The sequence below is a fragment of the Ictidomys tridecemlineatus genome, chromosome X (genome assembly GCF_052094955.1).
Source record: "Ictidomys tridecemlineatus isolate mIctTri1 chromosome X, mIctTri1.hap1, whole genome shotgun sequence".
In the NCBI taxonomy this organism is placed as follows: Eukaryota; Metazoa; Chordata; class Mammalia; order Rodentia; family Sciuridae; genus Ictidomys; species Ictidomys tridecemlineatus.
The window spans coordinates 121329709-121346035 of NC_135493.1; the positions used below are offsets into that span (position 1 = coordinate 121329709).

General features: G+C 43.2%; 1 protein-coding gene and 1 long non-coding RNA gene across 11 annotated transcripts in view; one reads left to right on the top strand and one right to left on the bottom strand.

Annotated features, from left to right (window-relative positions):
- The window catches only part of LOC144371799 (uncharacterized), a 69270-nt gene that overhangs the window by 33806 nt on the left and 19137 nt on the right, over nt 1-16327 (top strand). Inside the window, exon 2 of one of the 2 annotated variants that reach the window (XR_013431929.1) lies at nt 510-7427. The exons of the other annotated variant lie outside the window; for it this stretch is intronic. This is a non-coding gene — a long non-coding RNA (uncharacterized LOC144371799). Of the gene's footprint in view, nt 1-509; nt 7428-16327 lie in introns of those variants that run through there. 2 annotated transcript variants of the gene reach the window in all.
- Shroom2 (shroom family member 2) overlaps nt 8879-16327 on the bottom strand; it is a 132661-nt gene continuing 125212 nt past the window's right edge. For 7 of the 9 annotated variants that reach the window (XM_078035136.1, XM_078035138.1, XM_078035139.1 and 4 more), the window contains 2 exons: nt 13622-13894; nt 8879-11666 (listed from right to left, as the gene is read on the bottom strand). In XM_078035136.1, the coding sequence (XP_077891262.1) occupies nt 11400-11666; nt 13622-13894 (540 nt within the window). In that variant the 3' untranslated portion in view covers nt 8879-11399. The remainder of the gene's footprint in view (nt 11667-13621; nt 13895-16327) is intronic. The other 2 variants (XM_078035137.1, XM_078035140.1) reach the window with 2 other exon arrangements.

The following is a 16327-nucleotide window of genomic DNA, read 5'->3' on the forward strand; positions in this document are numbered from 1 at the left end:
CTTCTTGGAACCAATTTGGATGGACAAATCTAAGAAGTGGGGTCAGAGTGCCTGCGCATTGATGTTCCCAGTAGTGTCATTGACAATAGGAATAAGGAAAATCGGGAGGCCACTGGCATGTGAAGCAATGGGGGCTGCTTAAGTAAATTCCATAATTCAACATGGAAATCCTCAAAAATGTTTTAATAACAGGAAATCCTCACTATATGCTAAGTAAGAAAAAGGATGCAAAAGAATGTACAGACATGTATATTGTATATCCTCATATATGTGACTGTATATGGCCTGTGTTTTTGTTTCTTACATGCCTCCACACACACACATGTAAAACTTTGGAAAGCAGGACTTCCAAATGTTGTCTCTTGTAAATACTTTATTTCCTACAACTTCTTTTGTGTTCCAATCTTTCAGCAGTGAAGAGATGCTACATACAAACAATGCTCTATTTGGGGAAAAGTGTGTATTTCATGGGCTTTATTATTTTATTTTATTTACCTTTTTATTTAAAGGTACCCTTTCCATGTGCCCAGGAATGGAGGAATGTGCACGAGGACTTCCACAAATGTCATTAACTTGAAGCCAGCTATTTATAAAATGAAAAGAACGTAACTCTCAGGGGAAAAGAAAAGACCTGAAGACATCCTCATTTTCAGAGGCAGCATTTAAATGCAACATGGTGGCATGCCTGTGTGCACAAGGGCACGCAGCTGCCATGTGCTCAAAAACATGGTCCCTCCAGGAATTGTTGGTCAGTGAGGGGAAGATGTGTAAATATGTGGAACATAAAACATGCTGACAGTTGATGTCATAGCTGGGGTGTGAGGGGATTGGCTCTAGGACCACTGAGGCAGGGTCAGGGGATGCAGGTCATCATTGACTTGGAATCATTCTATCAGACCTTTACTGAGTTGGATAAATCATTGGATTTATCAGGAACCAATTTGGGAGAGAACTGACTATTTAACAAACCTGACAGTATGTCTTCTGGCATTTAATTTTTTAAGAGTTAAAACCACATTGGACAGATGAAAGTTTTTCCATTAAATTTCCATGCTTTCATTGTGTTCAAACAAATATGGGAATGGTGTGTTAGTCAGTTTTTATTTTGCTGTGACAAACAGAAAAAAATGAAAATAACAATACAGAGGAGGAAAAGTTTATTTTGGCTCACAGTTTCAGAGGTTCAGTCCATGGTTGGCCAACTCCATATCTCTGAGCCCAAGATGAAGTAGAACATCATGACAGAAGGGCATTACAGAGGAAAGTAGCTCAGAACACAAAGACTGGGAAGCAGAGAGGGGGTTCTACTCATCAAGGACAAACATAAACCCCAAATGCACATCCCAAGGGATCCTCTACCTCCAAACACACCCTACCTGTCTAGAGTTACCACCCAGTTAATCCATCTTAGTGGATCAATCCACTGATTAGATCACAAAATCCATAATCTAATCTTTAACCTCTGAACATTCTTGCATTGTCTCACCCATGAGCTTTTGGGGGACACCTCATATATAAACCATAACAGATGGACTTCCCCAAAGAGGGGAATCAGCCCTAGGGGTAGTCTCTCTTGAATGTTCTGCTATTGCTTATCTCTGTTTCTCCCCCAACCAAGTGACTTCCCTTGGGATTTGTTCCTGGTATCATTAATAGTAGATCCATGTCTTCTGACCTTTGAGAGACTTCACTGCTGAGTACTGTCATCCCAGGGCAAATCCACAACTCACCAGTGAGAAAACAAGGCCAATATGTACATTTATGGACTAATGCAGTTGTGGAGACTCGAGTCCAAACCCTATATTCTCAAGGTACTATATTAATCAAGGATTTCAAATGATTCTATTTCCAGCTACATCTTCCATTACCACCTCTGATACCTAGGCAACGACTTGGGTAGGCCAGATGGTTACTGGGTTTACCATCTCAACCTAGGCTTTTCATTGGAAAGCTGGGACTAATGTTGACTTTTAAAACTTGATTTTTTTTTTTTTTAGAAAAAGTTTAAACTTATTTAAAGGTTGCAAAATAGACCTGAAAATTCTTATTAATCTTTACCCAGCTATTCCCCAAATAGAGATCTTAACATTAAGATGTTGAGTAATCATGATACCATTACCAAAACCTAGATGGTAAATTGTTGTGATATAGGTTGAATTCCATCACTCTCCCCTCTTTTGTTTAGTTGAGGACCCAATATAGAAACCCACCTTATGTTTGCTTGGTCTCAATATTCTTAAAGTTTGCTAGTTATTTTGTAAAATGCCCACCAGTTTTTTTTATTTGCCAGATGTTTCTTTATGACTGAAATGAACATTAGCATTTTTGTTAAGACAAGCCAGGACTGACATGTGTCCTTCCCAGTGCATCATATCCAGGGTCCATGATTCTATGTTTTATTGTTGGTGATGGTCTCATGGCCAAGGAGGTGCCTGCTGATTTCTCCATTGCAAATTTATCTTTCTTTGCATCTTACCTTCCTCTTGTATTTAATAACTGTCTTGGGGGAATTATTTTGACATTAGCAAATCCTTTCTTCTCTTTTACAAACTAACTTTAGCATTCATTGATGAATCTTTCCTAAAACAATTATTACTGCAGTATTCTTTTTTTTTTCCATAATACTTGGGATCAGATCCAGGGCCTCATGCATACTAGGCAAGTGCTCTACCACTAAACTTCTCCAGTCTTTTTTATTTTGAGACAGGGTCTTGCTAAGTTGCCCAGACTGGCCTTAAACTTGCTACCCTCCTGTCTCAGTCTCCCAATTGTTGGGATTTTCTAATGGCGATTTTCTGTTTCTAGGCCTTACATTTATCAATTCCTTCTGTAAGAAAGAATCATCATTTGTCTCCCTTTTAATTGTTGATGTCAGTATGAACTTGTGGCTATTTATTTTCTTCTCCAGGTTAAAATTCAATGCTACCATTGTTTATTCTATATCTTGACTTGTGTCAGCTTTGGCCAGTGGGAGATTTTCCCATGTTTGCTCCTGTGTATGTGTGTATATTTTAGGTACACTTTTTTTATTGGTCAATTACAGTTATTATACATAATTGTAGAATTGTTACATATTTGTACATGCACATAATAGAACAATTTAATTTGGTCACTTTGATTCCCTATACCTTCCCTTTCCCTCTTTCTTTCCTCAAGTCCCTTTACTCTAGTTTACCAGTCTCTCTTCTATTTTCATGAGATGAGCATAGCTGTATTCTTTCTGGAGCACTTCTTTACTTTCCAGTATCACAGGTTAATGCTTGTACTTTCCTGTGTCCTGACAGAGGAAGGGATCATTATTCTTTTAAAGAGTCCGGGTTCCTTTTGCTGGAGAACAATAGGATCCAGTTGACTTGTGTCGACATGCTAAACAGGGCTGACTGGTGTTAGTTTCACAGGGTTCCAGGGGCTTATAAACCAAATGCCTTAGTTTGACTAACATCCACTAGGAAAATGGCTCATCAAGCTGACTGGCACTGGGGACTTAACTAAGCTCGTCTGTGCTTCTTGGACTTCTGGCCTAAAACCCATCCACCTGACATCTCCACTTGATTGTCGAATAGGTATTGCACACTTAATATGCTCTAACAAACTCCACGGCTCTCTCTGGGCCTCATCTCTTTCATACAGCTTCTTCTTAATTGGGCTTTCCCTCACCTGTCTTTCAGAAATGGCACTTCCTATGACAGTGCTCCCCACTCCCTCCCTGCTTCACTTTGTCACCACCCTAGATGTATGGATTTGTTTTCCTCCTTCCTTGTTTCTGGTCTTCCTCATTCTTACCTGTTTACTCATCACTGTGCCGCAATCTGTAGACATTGCTTAGTGCAGAGAAAGCGTGGGTGAATGGATGTAGGAATGGTGGACTTCCTAGATGCAGCAGTGGCTCCTGATTCCCTCTAGTGAGAGCAGCATGGCAGGCACTGGCCACAGAGAATGACTTCCTGCCTGCTGGCACTTGGCCTCTTTCATGGTGATGCCCAGTTGCTTCCTTTTCCCTGCCTTCTTCCTTGAAAACTGCAGACACACCATAGTGGGGTGAGTCCCTTTGCTTCACACCTGTTCCATACTGTTTGTATATCTCACAAGAACTTACATGTCAGCATTAGTGGTTGAACTGTGTCTCCTAAAAAGTCATAGTCCCTAGACAATCAGAATGTGAGTGTACTTGGAGATGGGGTCTTTACAATAGTAATGATGTTGAAATGGGGTCATTAAGGAGGACCTCAATAAAACACAGCTGGTGTCCTTAAGAGATGTAGAGAGGGAAACATTTGTGGAAATCTATTATGTTATGTGCCTCCCTGGGCACTGGGAAGCATCGAGGAGCAGCTCACATGTCCCACTCAAGGAAGATTCGTCCTGGAAGGAGATTCTTTCAAGTGAAAAATGGAGATCAAACAGGCATTACGAGCCAAGTACTAACACAAGCTACAGGAGAGCAGAAGATGGAGAGAGGAAGCACAGGAGAAGTTCTGAGGGAACGCTGTCCTAACCGAACCAAAAGGAAGAGTCCAAGTGTTAGAAATGGGACGGAGGGAGACCACTGTATGCTTGGGGCGTGCCCTGAAGGGCAAGGTCAAAACTGACAGTTAATCCATAAGGCAGTGAGTTGCAGGTGTGGGATGAAAAAAGGGGGAGGCAGGAACAGACATTGCAGCCATCTGTAGATAACATTGAGGAGTCTGCAGTTTATCATAAGGTTACTCTGGAGAGGCAGGCAGGATAAGGGACTGTTATCAGAAATCCCTTCTAATAGAATGATCCTGACAGGTACCATGTTTTATAGCCATCATTCTCTTTGGCCAGATAATCCTGAACAAATTATTTTGAAGGGACAATTTAACTGGCACATCATTGGGGATCTGAGAGTGAGGCTGAGTGGGTTTCAGATGGTGCAATAGCATTTCTTTTGTGATGATGCTAGAAGCTGCCTCGAGTGGTAGGGGCTGCCAGGAAGCACTTAAATGTGCAAGGTCATTGAACTGGTTGTTCAAGAGGGAGATTCAAGTGTGTAGAAGCCAGGGACTTTGATGCTGCCTCAGTTGGCACACGCATAGAAGTTGGAGAATGTTTGAGGGAAAGAAAAATTAGTTCATAAATTAAAGCTGTGGGCAACCTCTGAAGTTCCAGGACCAGGAGAGGAGGGCAGAGAGGTAGGAAGGAGTCTACTGGGGTTGTTCAAACACCATTAGAAAAGTCACTTTGTGCTCAACTCAAATCAGCAGCAGCTACAGATCTGTTCGGCATTCCAGCCCCAGTCCTCCTTCAGAAAAGCCAAAGGAGGATGAGTGCATTCAGATAGTTTCCTCAGGAGAGTCATGGGAGTGGGTGGCTAAGGTGTTTCTCAAGGCAGTGATGAAAGCAACAAGCCCTGCATGCAGGTGGAGCAGGACAGGGAGGACTGTATACATCCTACCATGTCCCGCTAGCCTAGGAGAGAGATCCAAGTTCAAAATGCAAAGTCTAGTTTCTACTGAACACATCTCTTTCACATCCTAATAAAGTTGTCAAACCACAAGCTGAACCATCATAAATCAAAATCCTAACTCAGAGATCATGTGTACAGATAATACTTTCAGCCTAAGAAAGGAAGAATATTCTGACACACGGACGAACCGGCAGGACATTGTACTAAGTGAAACAGTAGTCACAGAAGATCATCCAATGATTCCACCTAAATGAGGCGCCTGAAGGACTCACAGCTATAGAGACCGGAAGTAGGATGTGGTTACCCTGGGTCAGGGCAGGAAGGAATGGGGAGATGGCATTTAATGGGAATACCGTTTCGTTTGGGGAAGGACAGAAAGTTCTAGAGATGAATGGTGGTAATAGTTGCACAACAATGTAAATATACTTCATGACACTGAACCATACCCTTAAAAATGGTCCAAGTGGTGAATGTTATGTTGTGTATATTTCTCTCTCTCTCTCTCACACACACACACACACAAAGAATATACAATAAAGGACAAATCTGTACTAACCAGCAGCATACTCTTCAACTGGAAGCTCAGGATGATGACCAGTGTCTCGGGCCAGCAGGACAAGGATGAGGCTCCTCTTAGGTCCCTCCTGGCTATTCGTTGCTGGCTTGTTGGTCCAGGCAGCAATGAGGTCCCATCCACACCATGGATAAGGAGGTCCAAGACCTTCTGTTCCACCTTCTGTTGTCACATTCTACCACCTATTGTCTCACCTTCCAAGTTCTCCCTTGCTAGTTCACGAATGGCAGGGTAGCCGCCATCACTCTGTGGATTCCAGTGCTGTCTTTGGTTTTTTTGTCTTCATCATGGGTCCTTGTGATCGGTTAGCCTTCATGGGGGTGGGTATGTGTATTAATGGATCACAGGAGTCTACTCCCAAGATGATCTGTCTGAAATGTCTCCCATCACTTTCTTGTGCCTCTCGCCCAAAATTGTTTCTAACAGGCTTGAAGGTAATGTCATTTTTTAAAAAAAATTATTTTGTGGTATTGGGATTGAACCCAAAGACTCTCTACCATTAAGCTACATCCCCAGTTCCCACCCACTCCCGCCCTTTGAAAAACTTTTAAGAAGGATGTCGATGGCTGCCAAGGCCGGCCTGGAACTTGAGATCCTTCACCTCAGCCTCCTGAGTCACTGAGATTACAGGCATGCCCACAGTACTCAACAGTAAGGCCATCTATTTGAAAGGCAATGGCAGAGAGAGTGAAGTGACACATGCCTATAATCCCAACATCTTGGGGACTGAGGTGGAGGACTGCAAGGTCAAGGCCAGCCCTGGCAATTAATGACTCCCCATCTCAAAAAATCAAAAGGGGCTGGGGGCAAAGTTCAGTGGTAGAGTGCCCCTGGGTATAATCCCCTGTATCACAATAAGTAATATGAAAAGGCAATGATGAGTGGCATCTATATGTCAAAGCCCACCAGCACCACATCAGGAAACATACTGTTCAACTCATGGGAAACAATCTCCTTCTGGTTTGGGTCTTGAATCATAGGCCTGTTTGAAACATGTCCACCTGGGTAAGACATGAATACACAGAAGGAGAGCCCTAATTGGTGAGAAACAGACTTCTAAGATTGGAGATGGCTTCAAGTGAAGTTTCTGTAGGAAACACAGGTGCGAAGTAGGCAAAGTACATCAGCAAGGCAGGCCTCGGGACTGAATGTTAAACAGAAGTCAAAATTCCATGAGAATGCTTTGTTCACAGTATTTCTACGATAAGGAATTTATCCCAAGCAAATGATCAGAACTATGTATGAAGACATGAGACAAATTATAACTAGGACAAAAAGGGGAAAAATCCTTTTAGATACACTTAGAATATAAGTCCAATAAGCTATATCATGCCCTTAAAATAGGCAAGTACACAGTCACTATACTGAACTATCAAGAAAATCACTCCAAATGTTGCTATATAAAAAAGCAGATTGCAAAAACATGTGGCCAGCCTGTGTCTGATTTGTTAAAAAGTAAAAAGCAAAAGGGAGAAATGTGGGGGGAAGCATGAAAAGAAGGGAAGATTGTGTGGATATGTTACCTCTCGCAGCAGGATGGTTAAATTAAGGATGCTGAGATGGGAGGTTATCTTGGATTTTCTGAGTGGGCTCCCTGACACCATAAGCATTGTTGTAAGAGGGAAGTAGGAGGGTTTCCTGGTAGAAGAGATGAGATAATGGAAACAGAGTTGAAGAGAATTAAGATGCTAAGCAGCAAACTTGGTAAGTGTAGGAAGAAGCCATGAGAAAGGAATGGGGTAGTCTCTGGAAGCTGGAAACAAACAAATTGTTTCAAAGGACAGCCCTGCCAACACCTTGACTTTAGCTCAGTAAGGCTGACGTCAGACTTGACAGACTTCTGATCTTGAGAATGGTAATAAATTAATGTTTTAAAACACTAAGTTTATAGCAATTTGTTATAGCAGTCACAGGAAACTAATTCAGTGCTGGTTTCTGGCTGAGGTGGTAAGCAACTCTACCTGCTCTTTGTTGTCCTGCAATGTTTATTTTTCTGTAACAACTATTGAGAAACAACTCAAGACTCATGAATTCACCTCCAGGGTCTAAACCACTATCTGTGGTTTCAGGAAGCCACTAATGGGCTGGGGGGTGATGATTTGGAAAGTATCCCCTATAGAAAATGGGGTACTACTCAAATCACAGCTTGGACAGCACTTCTCTAACTGGTTCCAAGCACATCAACACACTAATGTCAAAGCAGGACATGTCCAATCAGAGGGGAAACAGGGGCTCAAAGATGCTAAGTCACCTGCTCATGTCGATGCAACTAAGTAGTGACGGCTTTGCTCCAGAGAAACTGTCTTTGCAGCTTTGGATGCTTTGGTGCCACTCCATAGGATGTGCTTTGGTTACTGGAAAGTCAGCAGGTGTGACATGACCAAAGCCATAACAAGCACCTTCATGACTGGACTTGTTCTGTTACGTACCTGCCAAGGCCATGCCCAGGCCTGATTGCTGGTACCAGGAGGAAGAGGAGAGGTCCGTGGTGTAGAGCCCACCTTGGATCAGTCACTGATCTACAAACATGTGAGCTAAGTCAATACTGTGCACTCTACACCGTTGAGATTTCATAGTTACTTGTTACACACCAGTACTGATGCAAGAGCTAATTGATACAACCTGTGTTTCAGACTTTTTCTGATTATAATTGATTAGCCTTAACCACATAGGCCAGATACAAGCATACAGTCAATACTAAAGTTTACTCAAATGGCTTAAGAATCTAATACATGGTGAAGATTTAAGAGTGTGTTTTTTTCTTTTGATGGTGGGGATTGATCTTGACCTGACTCCCATGTGCTCTACAAATGAGCTACACCCCAATATTTTTTAAAAAATCTGCAACATAGGTAAATCAAAGACATGCTCCATTCACTCAAAGAGACATTATTTATTTAGTTAAAATCAAGCAAGATGATCTGTTGATAGAAAGTGTCAAGCATGAAATCTGCACACATTTGCCACTGTGGACTGCTGGACACAAGCCACAGACAACACCCCTGACCAAAAGAAAGCTTGCTACACAGAGCTTCCCACAGCTGTGCTATGACAGAGGGTGAGGATCAGCCACCACCTACGAATGCCCAGGGCCAATCAATAGCACCAGATTGTTTTTATATGTAAGAACATCACTATATACAAGATATGTACACCCCTCACTGGAATCTTTGGGTCCCCGCTAACCAGACATTTAAGAGGCAAACAGGGTTACAGATGAGAAGGTTGTGATTATGTGTGCTTTACTAAAAGGATACTAGAGCACTATGTATTGCTATGTAGAAGAAAGTCATAAAAAAGACACAAAAGGGCGGAGTGCAGACACACACATTTGATTCTTCACATTTTACACATGTATCATTAAAATGATCACAATACTGTATGTGAGGGGAAAGGATCACAGGTAAAAAGCTTTGTCTAAATTAAAAATACAACATTCTAAAATTACTTGAGGGGGTCTATGGACAGTCAGCTTTGGCTTGTCTGCCGTGACTGACATCCACAGCAAGGGGCCACCAGGTGGGAAGGGGCAAGATGCCACAGAACAATGGCAGGGCAGGGACGTTTCAAGTTAGAAGTAGCTGAATTCAACAGGAACAAACACTTCTGAAGAGGCCTTCAGCCTTTTGGCATGTGTAGGATGCCGCAAAGGCAAGGTTTATTGCCTGCATCGAGGAAGCTTGCCAGTTTGGACTCTGCTGTGCAGAATGCACTATGGCATCAACACAGTGCCTCTGGAGCCCAGCTCAGCAATTCTGGCTCAGGAAGTGTGGATTCAGGTTCTTTCAGACATGCGCGCGCGCGTGTGTGCACGCACGTATGTGCATGAGCACATATGTGTGGGTGTGTGAATATGTGTTTTGGGAAGGCTATGGTCACTGATAACAGAGGAACTCCCGCACCTGCTAGAAATTTCTTTTAAGGGATTAAGGGGAAATTAAGATTCAAAGGATCCTTTGATAAAATAAATGCTCTAATAATCCCTAAACATCAAGTCATCCGAGGGACTTGCTTACCATTAACCATGCATCTAGTCCAGTGAAGATGTTCTGAGGAAACACACCAGATCTACAATTACTACATAAAATAAGTAAGTCATAACCAAACCACCAGCGATTGAGAATCTTTTCAATGTGCTTATTTGCCATGCATATATCCTCTTTGGTGAAGTGTCTGCCCAAGTCTTTTGCCCACTTTTTAAACTGGGCCGTTTTTTTCCCCCCCTACCATTGGGTTTGGGGAGTTCTTTGTACATTCTGGATACAAATCCTTTGTCAGAGACATGGTTTGCAAGTGTTTTCTCCCAGTCTATGACTTGTCAATTGGGAATCGAGGCATGAGTATCGTTTTAATGAGTAAGACTCTCTTTACAACCAAGACATAGGGCACAGAATCTTTAAACACTGTGGCAGAAAAAGATAAAGTGTGGGAATAGACAGTCCACAGAACCTCTGAAAAACCAGAGGAAGAAGTCTTCCAGTACAAGGAATGCAGCCCTCAGGCAACAACAGACTTGGAGGACAAGAGAAAAAACAAGCCAATTATCATTAGCACACAAAGTTAATGTTCTGGGTGGAAAAGTCATCTAAAAATATTCCATAGGTTTTGGGAAACTAACAAGAACATTATTACTGGACATACTTTTAACCACGTAATTTTACTTGGCTGGGAAAGATTATACTGATGTCAGTGAGAACTACAGGTATTTGTTCTGTGTGTGGGTGTGTTTTAAAGCATGCATGCGATTTAAGTGGCAATTTTAATCTTCGAATGAATGCACCCAACATGTAGGTTGTTCATTTCACAGCTGGTTTTTAACTATTAGGAAACCTTTCACCTTTCCCACACATTAATAAATTATCAGCATCATCATCATGAGTTTTGCTGGGTCAGGTAACATCATCAGATGATAGAGACAACAAATGACCACACTGTTGGATGAGCAAGGACAAAACACAGCAGCCCGTGTCCGGGTGAGCCACAAGAGAAGTGCGCCAGGATCTCCCCTCTCAAGCACCCCCAGGACATGCTTGGTGACTTCCCGGAGCTGGTTTGGCATCCGAGGACAGGAGGAACGGCAGGCCCACTGCTGAAAATGACCACATGCATGTACCGCAGGCCCAGCCCTCGTCCTCCATGGGGCCTCGCCAGCCAGCAGAGTCCAGCTTCATGTGGAGTCATGCATGACACAAACTCTGCTCAGCATTCCAAAGCAAAATCAAAAAATTAAATAAACATCCTACACAAACACGGACATTATTGCTTTTCTACTAGCCACTGTGCTATATGGAGGAATCTCGTTCCAGGACATAAATACAGGCTGGGGTTTCCACTTGCATCCTTGGGAATGGAGCTTGAAGGATTTGTGTCTGACCTCTGCTGGGGACAGGTCTCTTATTTGCCTCTTTCGGGCTGCAGGCTGTCAAACAGGCACTTTAGCTGCTCTTCCCCGAGGTGTATTTTGTCTTCCAGCTCCCGCTGCTCAATGATGAGGGCCGACTTCATCTTCACAAAGTGCGCGTAGTCTGCCAGGCTGTCCTCGCTGAGGTAGGCGGCCAGGATATCAAACACGATGCGCTCGCGGCGGTCCAGGTTCTCTTTGAGTTCCTTGGCATCCTCGTGCTGCTGGATGAGGACTCTCTGCTTCTCGAGCAGCGACTGCTGTTGAGGGACAGGGAGAGAAAGAAGTCTGTTGAGGGCAAGGACTAAGACAGGGTTCCAGCTAACCCCTTGAAAACCAGGCAGCTTTGGGTGCGCTGGTCCCACAGCCGTCCATCAGATTATCCAATGGAATCCACACAGAAATGTTCGGGAAATGGGCAGCATGAGCCCTGAGGCTGTGGCAGGCTCTTGCCTCAGTCCTCTGGGGAGCGGCTTAGGGGTCCCTGTGGGTCTCCTGCCACTGTCTGCATTGAACAGTCAACAGAAATCATGATGAGCAAAAGGGTAATCAGGGGACCAGAAACTCAAACTTCTGAGATGTTCATAAGGGGCAAACAAGTTGGGGAATCTGTGTCAAAGCCATCTCCTGACAACACTGTGGGCAATTTGGGGAAAGGGAAATGGCCTAAAGAAATTCCAGAGTGGGATTTCTAAACCTTGTGCCAGAGAGAGCCTGTGAGTGTACTGCCAAACAAGGACAAACTAAGGAGCAGAGTAGGATAGAAGGGAGGACTAAAAGAGGCCTTGGGATCGGTCCCCCTCACTTCCTACAAGGGCCCTCTTTTGGAAATCAGGAGACCCTGTTCCCAATACATGACACTCACAATCACTCTCTCTGCTCACAGAACACGGCTAGCTTCCCTACCCACTCCAAATTGAAGGAAAACTCAGAAAGGATGAGATGAACGTTTTCTCTGTCTTCATATACAGGCTGAAACGTTCACTTTCAAGGAGCAAGTTTCTTCCTTTCTTTTCTGGTGCTGGGGATGGACTTTGGGCCAAGCTCATGCAAGCCAAGCACAGGCTGTACCACTGAGTGACACCCCCAGCCAGAGTTCCTGACTTTTACCTAAGCACCAGCATATCTGTTCTGTTGCTTTGCGCTGTTGCAGTGGTGCTGAACAGCGGCCAAAGGAAAGAACACAAGGACACGGTGGCACTTTGCAAGGTGCCAAACACAAAAAAAGTCAGTGAAGAGGAATTATCACAATAAACAGTGTCTCACACCAGGAACTACCCTCAGCATGCTACTCCTGAGGAATGCCCACAGCAACAAGCACTCAGTGTCCTGCCAGCTTCAGTGGAACACTCGAGTCCTCGGGTGTGCGGAAGGAGGAGACGGTATATTTTCACGGAAAGAGACCAGGTCAGGCCAATTCATTCCAATCCAAAGGTAAACTGATGCTAATTGGTTGAAGGATTGCAGTTCAGGTTGTAAAAAAAAAAATCAGCAGGCCTCATTAGTGCCTGGAAGCTACTGAGATGGATGGGGTGGTGGGCATTTTATTAATCATAAGGGTGATTATTTTAAAGGCCAACTGTGTGCAAACAATGAAATTAGGTGCTTTTCTGATAACCATCCTATGAGGTAAAGCCAACAAGGTAGATAGTATTCCCTTTATTATGCATATAATATAATTCAAAGACCCAGTGAGAATGTCCCCAGAGCAGCACACTTCAGGACTGGGAGAAATGTTAAACAAGCCCTTTACTTCTTTCTAGACTTCTGGACACACTGGTGCTAAATCATAAGCAGCAGCAATCATAAAACACCATCAACAGCTGAGTCAGGAGGAGAAAAATCTCCGCCCATGGACATGAGTTCCAAGGAGAGATTATTGTGAGTAATGATCAGAGGGAATAAATAAAAAAGATGTCAAAGAGAGACAATGTTCCTGGGAGGGCTCCCAGCAGCTCTGCAGCCCAGTGTCAATGGCTCAATTCTTTGCACTCCTACCCCAATTCCCTTCATCTAACATTCTCTTTCCCTACATTAAAAGGAAAGAAAGGTGGGTGAGCACTGGACATTTCAATAGCATCTCGCACTGGGAGGTGGACAGGCCACATATAAACAGCGCTAGGCTTCAAAGAGCTGACTTTCCCAACACCCCAAGGACAGCCTTCCCACAAGACTGCCCTGTTCCCATTTCCCAGCTGGATGTGTCTATAGATACCCGGTCACCAGGAGAAGGACTGTCATCCAAATTATTGAGAGCATTTTCCACCCGGGCCAGGCGGCCTGACAGCGAGAGCAGAAGGTTCACCACTTTGTCCAGGTCCCCAACGAACATCCGGAACTTGTCAAATTCATTGGGTTTGCACACATCTTTTGCGATGGCCTCCACCTCGTCACCAAGTGCGTTGTTGGCCTGGATATCCTCCAGCAGGCTCTCCCGGGCTTCCCGGAGCACTTGCAGTTTGCGACTGATGCTGTCGATGAGTTCCTGCTATTGGGGCAAGGGTGGTATGGACATACTCATTAGCACTGCCCCAAGCCAGGCGCCCCTAGTTACTGCGACGGCAGCACATGCCACCTGGGTGGAAATCAGCAGAACTGAGTGAAAATCAATTTTCACATCACCAAACAATGGAGGAATTTTATAAGATTAGAGGAAGGAGGAAGACTCCTGGCTAAATTATTGACATTTGATAAATAAAGAGAATACATAAAATTACACAGATAAATAAATGAAAAGTAAAGCTTATTCTCATTCTGCTAATGTCCTATCGGACAATACTGGAGTTGTCCCAGTTATTCACAGTAGAAGCCATTCCAACCTGTACCTTTGCAAGGACTCACATAGTCCATGGGATACTTCATGCTTTGTCCTTTGGAATTTTCCAAATTAAAGATTTACATACAAATTATTGAGTTTCATGTCTACTACTAAAACCTAGTATTCAAAGTGCCTTCTACATATGATTAGCAATTAAAAATTAAGACAAAGGGATGTCAGCGACTGTGAAGGGTTGTCTTTTAATATAATATACTGACTTTGACTTGAAATGGAAACAAATGACTATTTTTTTATTATGGCAAAATATACTTAAGACTTGCTATTTTTATTCCTGCCCCCTCCTTTTTCTTTTTAGTGCTGGAATATAACCCATGGCTTCACGAGGTGCCCCAGCCCTCATCTTAAGCAGTTTTAAAGTGTACATTAAGGACATTCACACTGCTGTGTAACCGTCACCAGTACCCACCTCCACAGCCCCTCCACCTTCCCCAGTGGAAACTATGTAAGTAGCAAACACTAACTCTAGATCCCAGCTCTCACACCAACATCGAGCATTTTTTTAAAAGATCACAAAATGTGAAAGGTATGAGCAGGGATTGTATCCTCTAGGTTCAATCTGCCTTCTGTTGATCAGCATGTCTGGCTCTGCCACAGATTAAATGGTAAGCTGTTTTACAGCCAGCCAGTCTCATTGCTGATTAATCTGCACAATTCTCCTAAGAAGGACCACATGGAGTTTATAAATTTCTTTGGCTTTTCTAGGTCAGGATGTCAAGGCATTTTCTCCTTACAATTAACAACAACAACCCACCCCCGCAAACCAAACAGATATGAGTCTAGATTCATCTCTCCCTTTTGCTCCCTCCCATACTGGGGATTAAACCTGGGGCCTCATGCATGCTAGACCCTTCTACACCCCAGCCTTTCTTTTATGTTGTGCTCACGTGTACATAAGCACACACACACACACACACACACACACACTCCTGTGTGTCTGTTCACCAGACTATCTGCAGAGATTGTTTAAACCATATTCATTATGCCAAGTGAAATATGCCAGACCCCCAAAAATCTGATATGCAGAAGTTGGACCAAAATAAGGAAAAAACAAAGTTGTGAGGTGGAGGGCCGTGGTAGTTTCCATGAAAATAGGAGAGAGATCAGAGAATTAGAGAAAGGGGATTGTAGGGTGGGGGAGAGGAGGAATGCGAAGAGGGAAGAAGAGTGGAATGGATCTGAACAAACTTTCCTATGTATATTTACATATATACCACAGTGAATTTCATCTTCATGTATATCTATGATGCATTAAGTAAAAAAATATATATAAAAGTAAGAAAGATCACTAAGAGTAGAGAAAAGGAAATGGGGAAAATGAAGGGGAGGGAAAGGGGAAGTACCAGTGACTGAATTGGAGGAAATTGTATTCCATGCTTGTATAATTACGCCAAGATGAACCCTAACATTATGTATAACTAAAATGAACTAATAAATTATTTAAAATGCACCTTCAAATCCCATAGCTGAGAAAATGCCATATTTTAGATACTGATCATTTGAGAGAAAAGCACAAAACAGAAAGTAGAGAACTTTCCAGATTCTTATCTGATGCCAGTACTGACTCAAGTAACTAATTTCAGCCAACGGAAATACCTCAGACAGAAGAGGACCCCTAGCCAGTGTTATATGTTTGTTTTGATGCAGGGGTGTGGCATGCTATGCAGTATTCTACCATTGAGCTATCTACCCCCAGCCCCTCAATAATTATTCAGTGCTATCAACTGAAGAATGAATGTGATTAAGATCTCACACCAGCGCATGAAAACTGTCCTTCAAAACCCACCTCGACTGGACTGCCCTGAAACTGGGCACTCTGAAGAGTCTAAATTCCTTCTTTGATTCTTTGATGTCTTATACAAATTTTTATTTAAAAATATATTCCCTTTGTTAAAGGGCCATTAAAAGGTACAGATACCGGCTTCCAAGGATTCTGAGACAAGACCTGACTCAGGGTGGCACATAAATATAAACGGCTCTCAACCTCAGGCAGGGTGCTGAGGTTTCACCACTGTGGAATGTGCTGCCTGACAAGCCTACCCACTTCTTTTCTGTAGCACGTGGCATTCCAGGAGGCCAGGATAA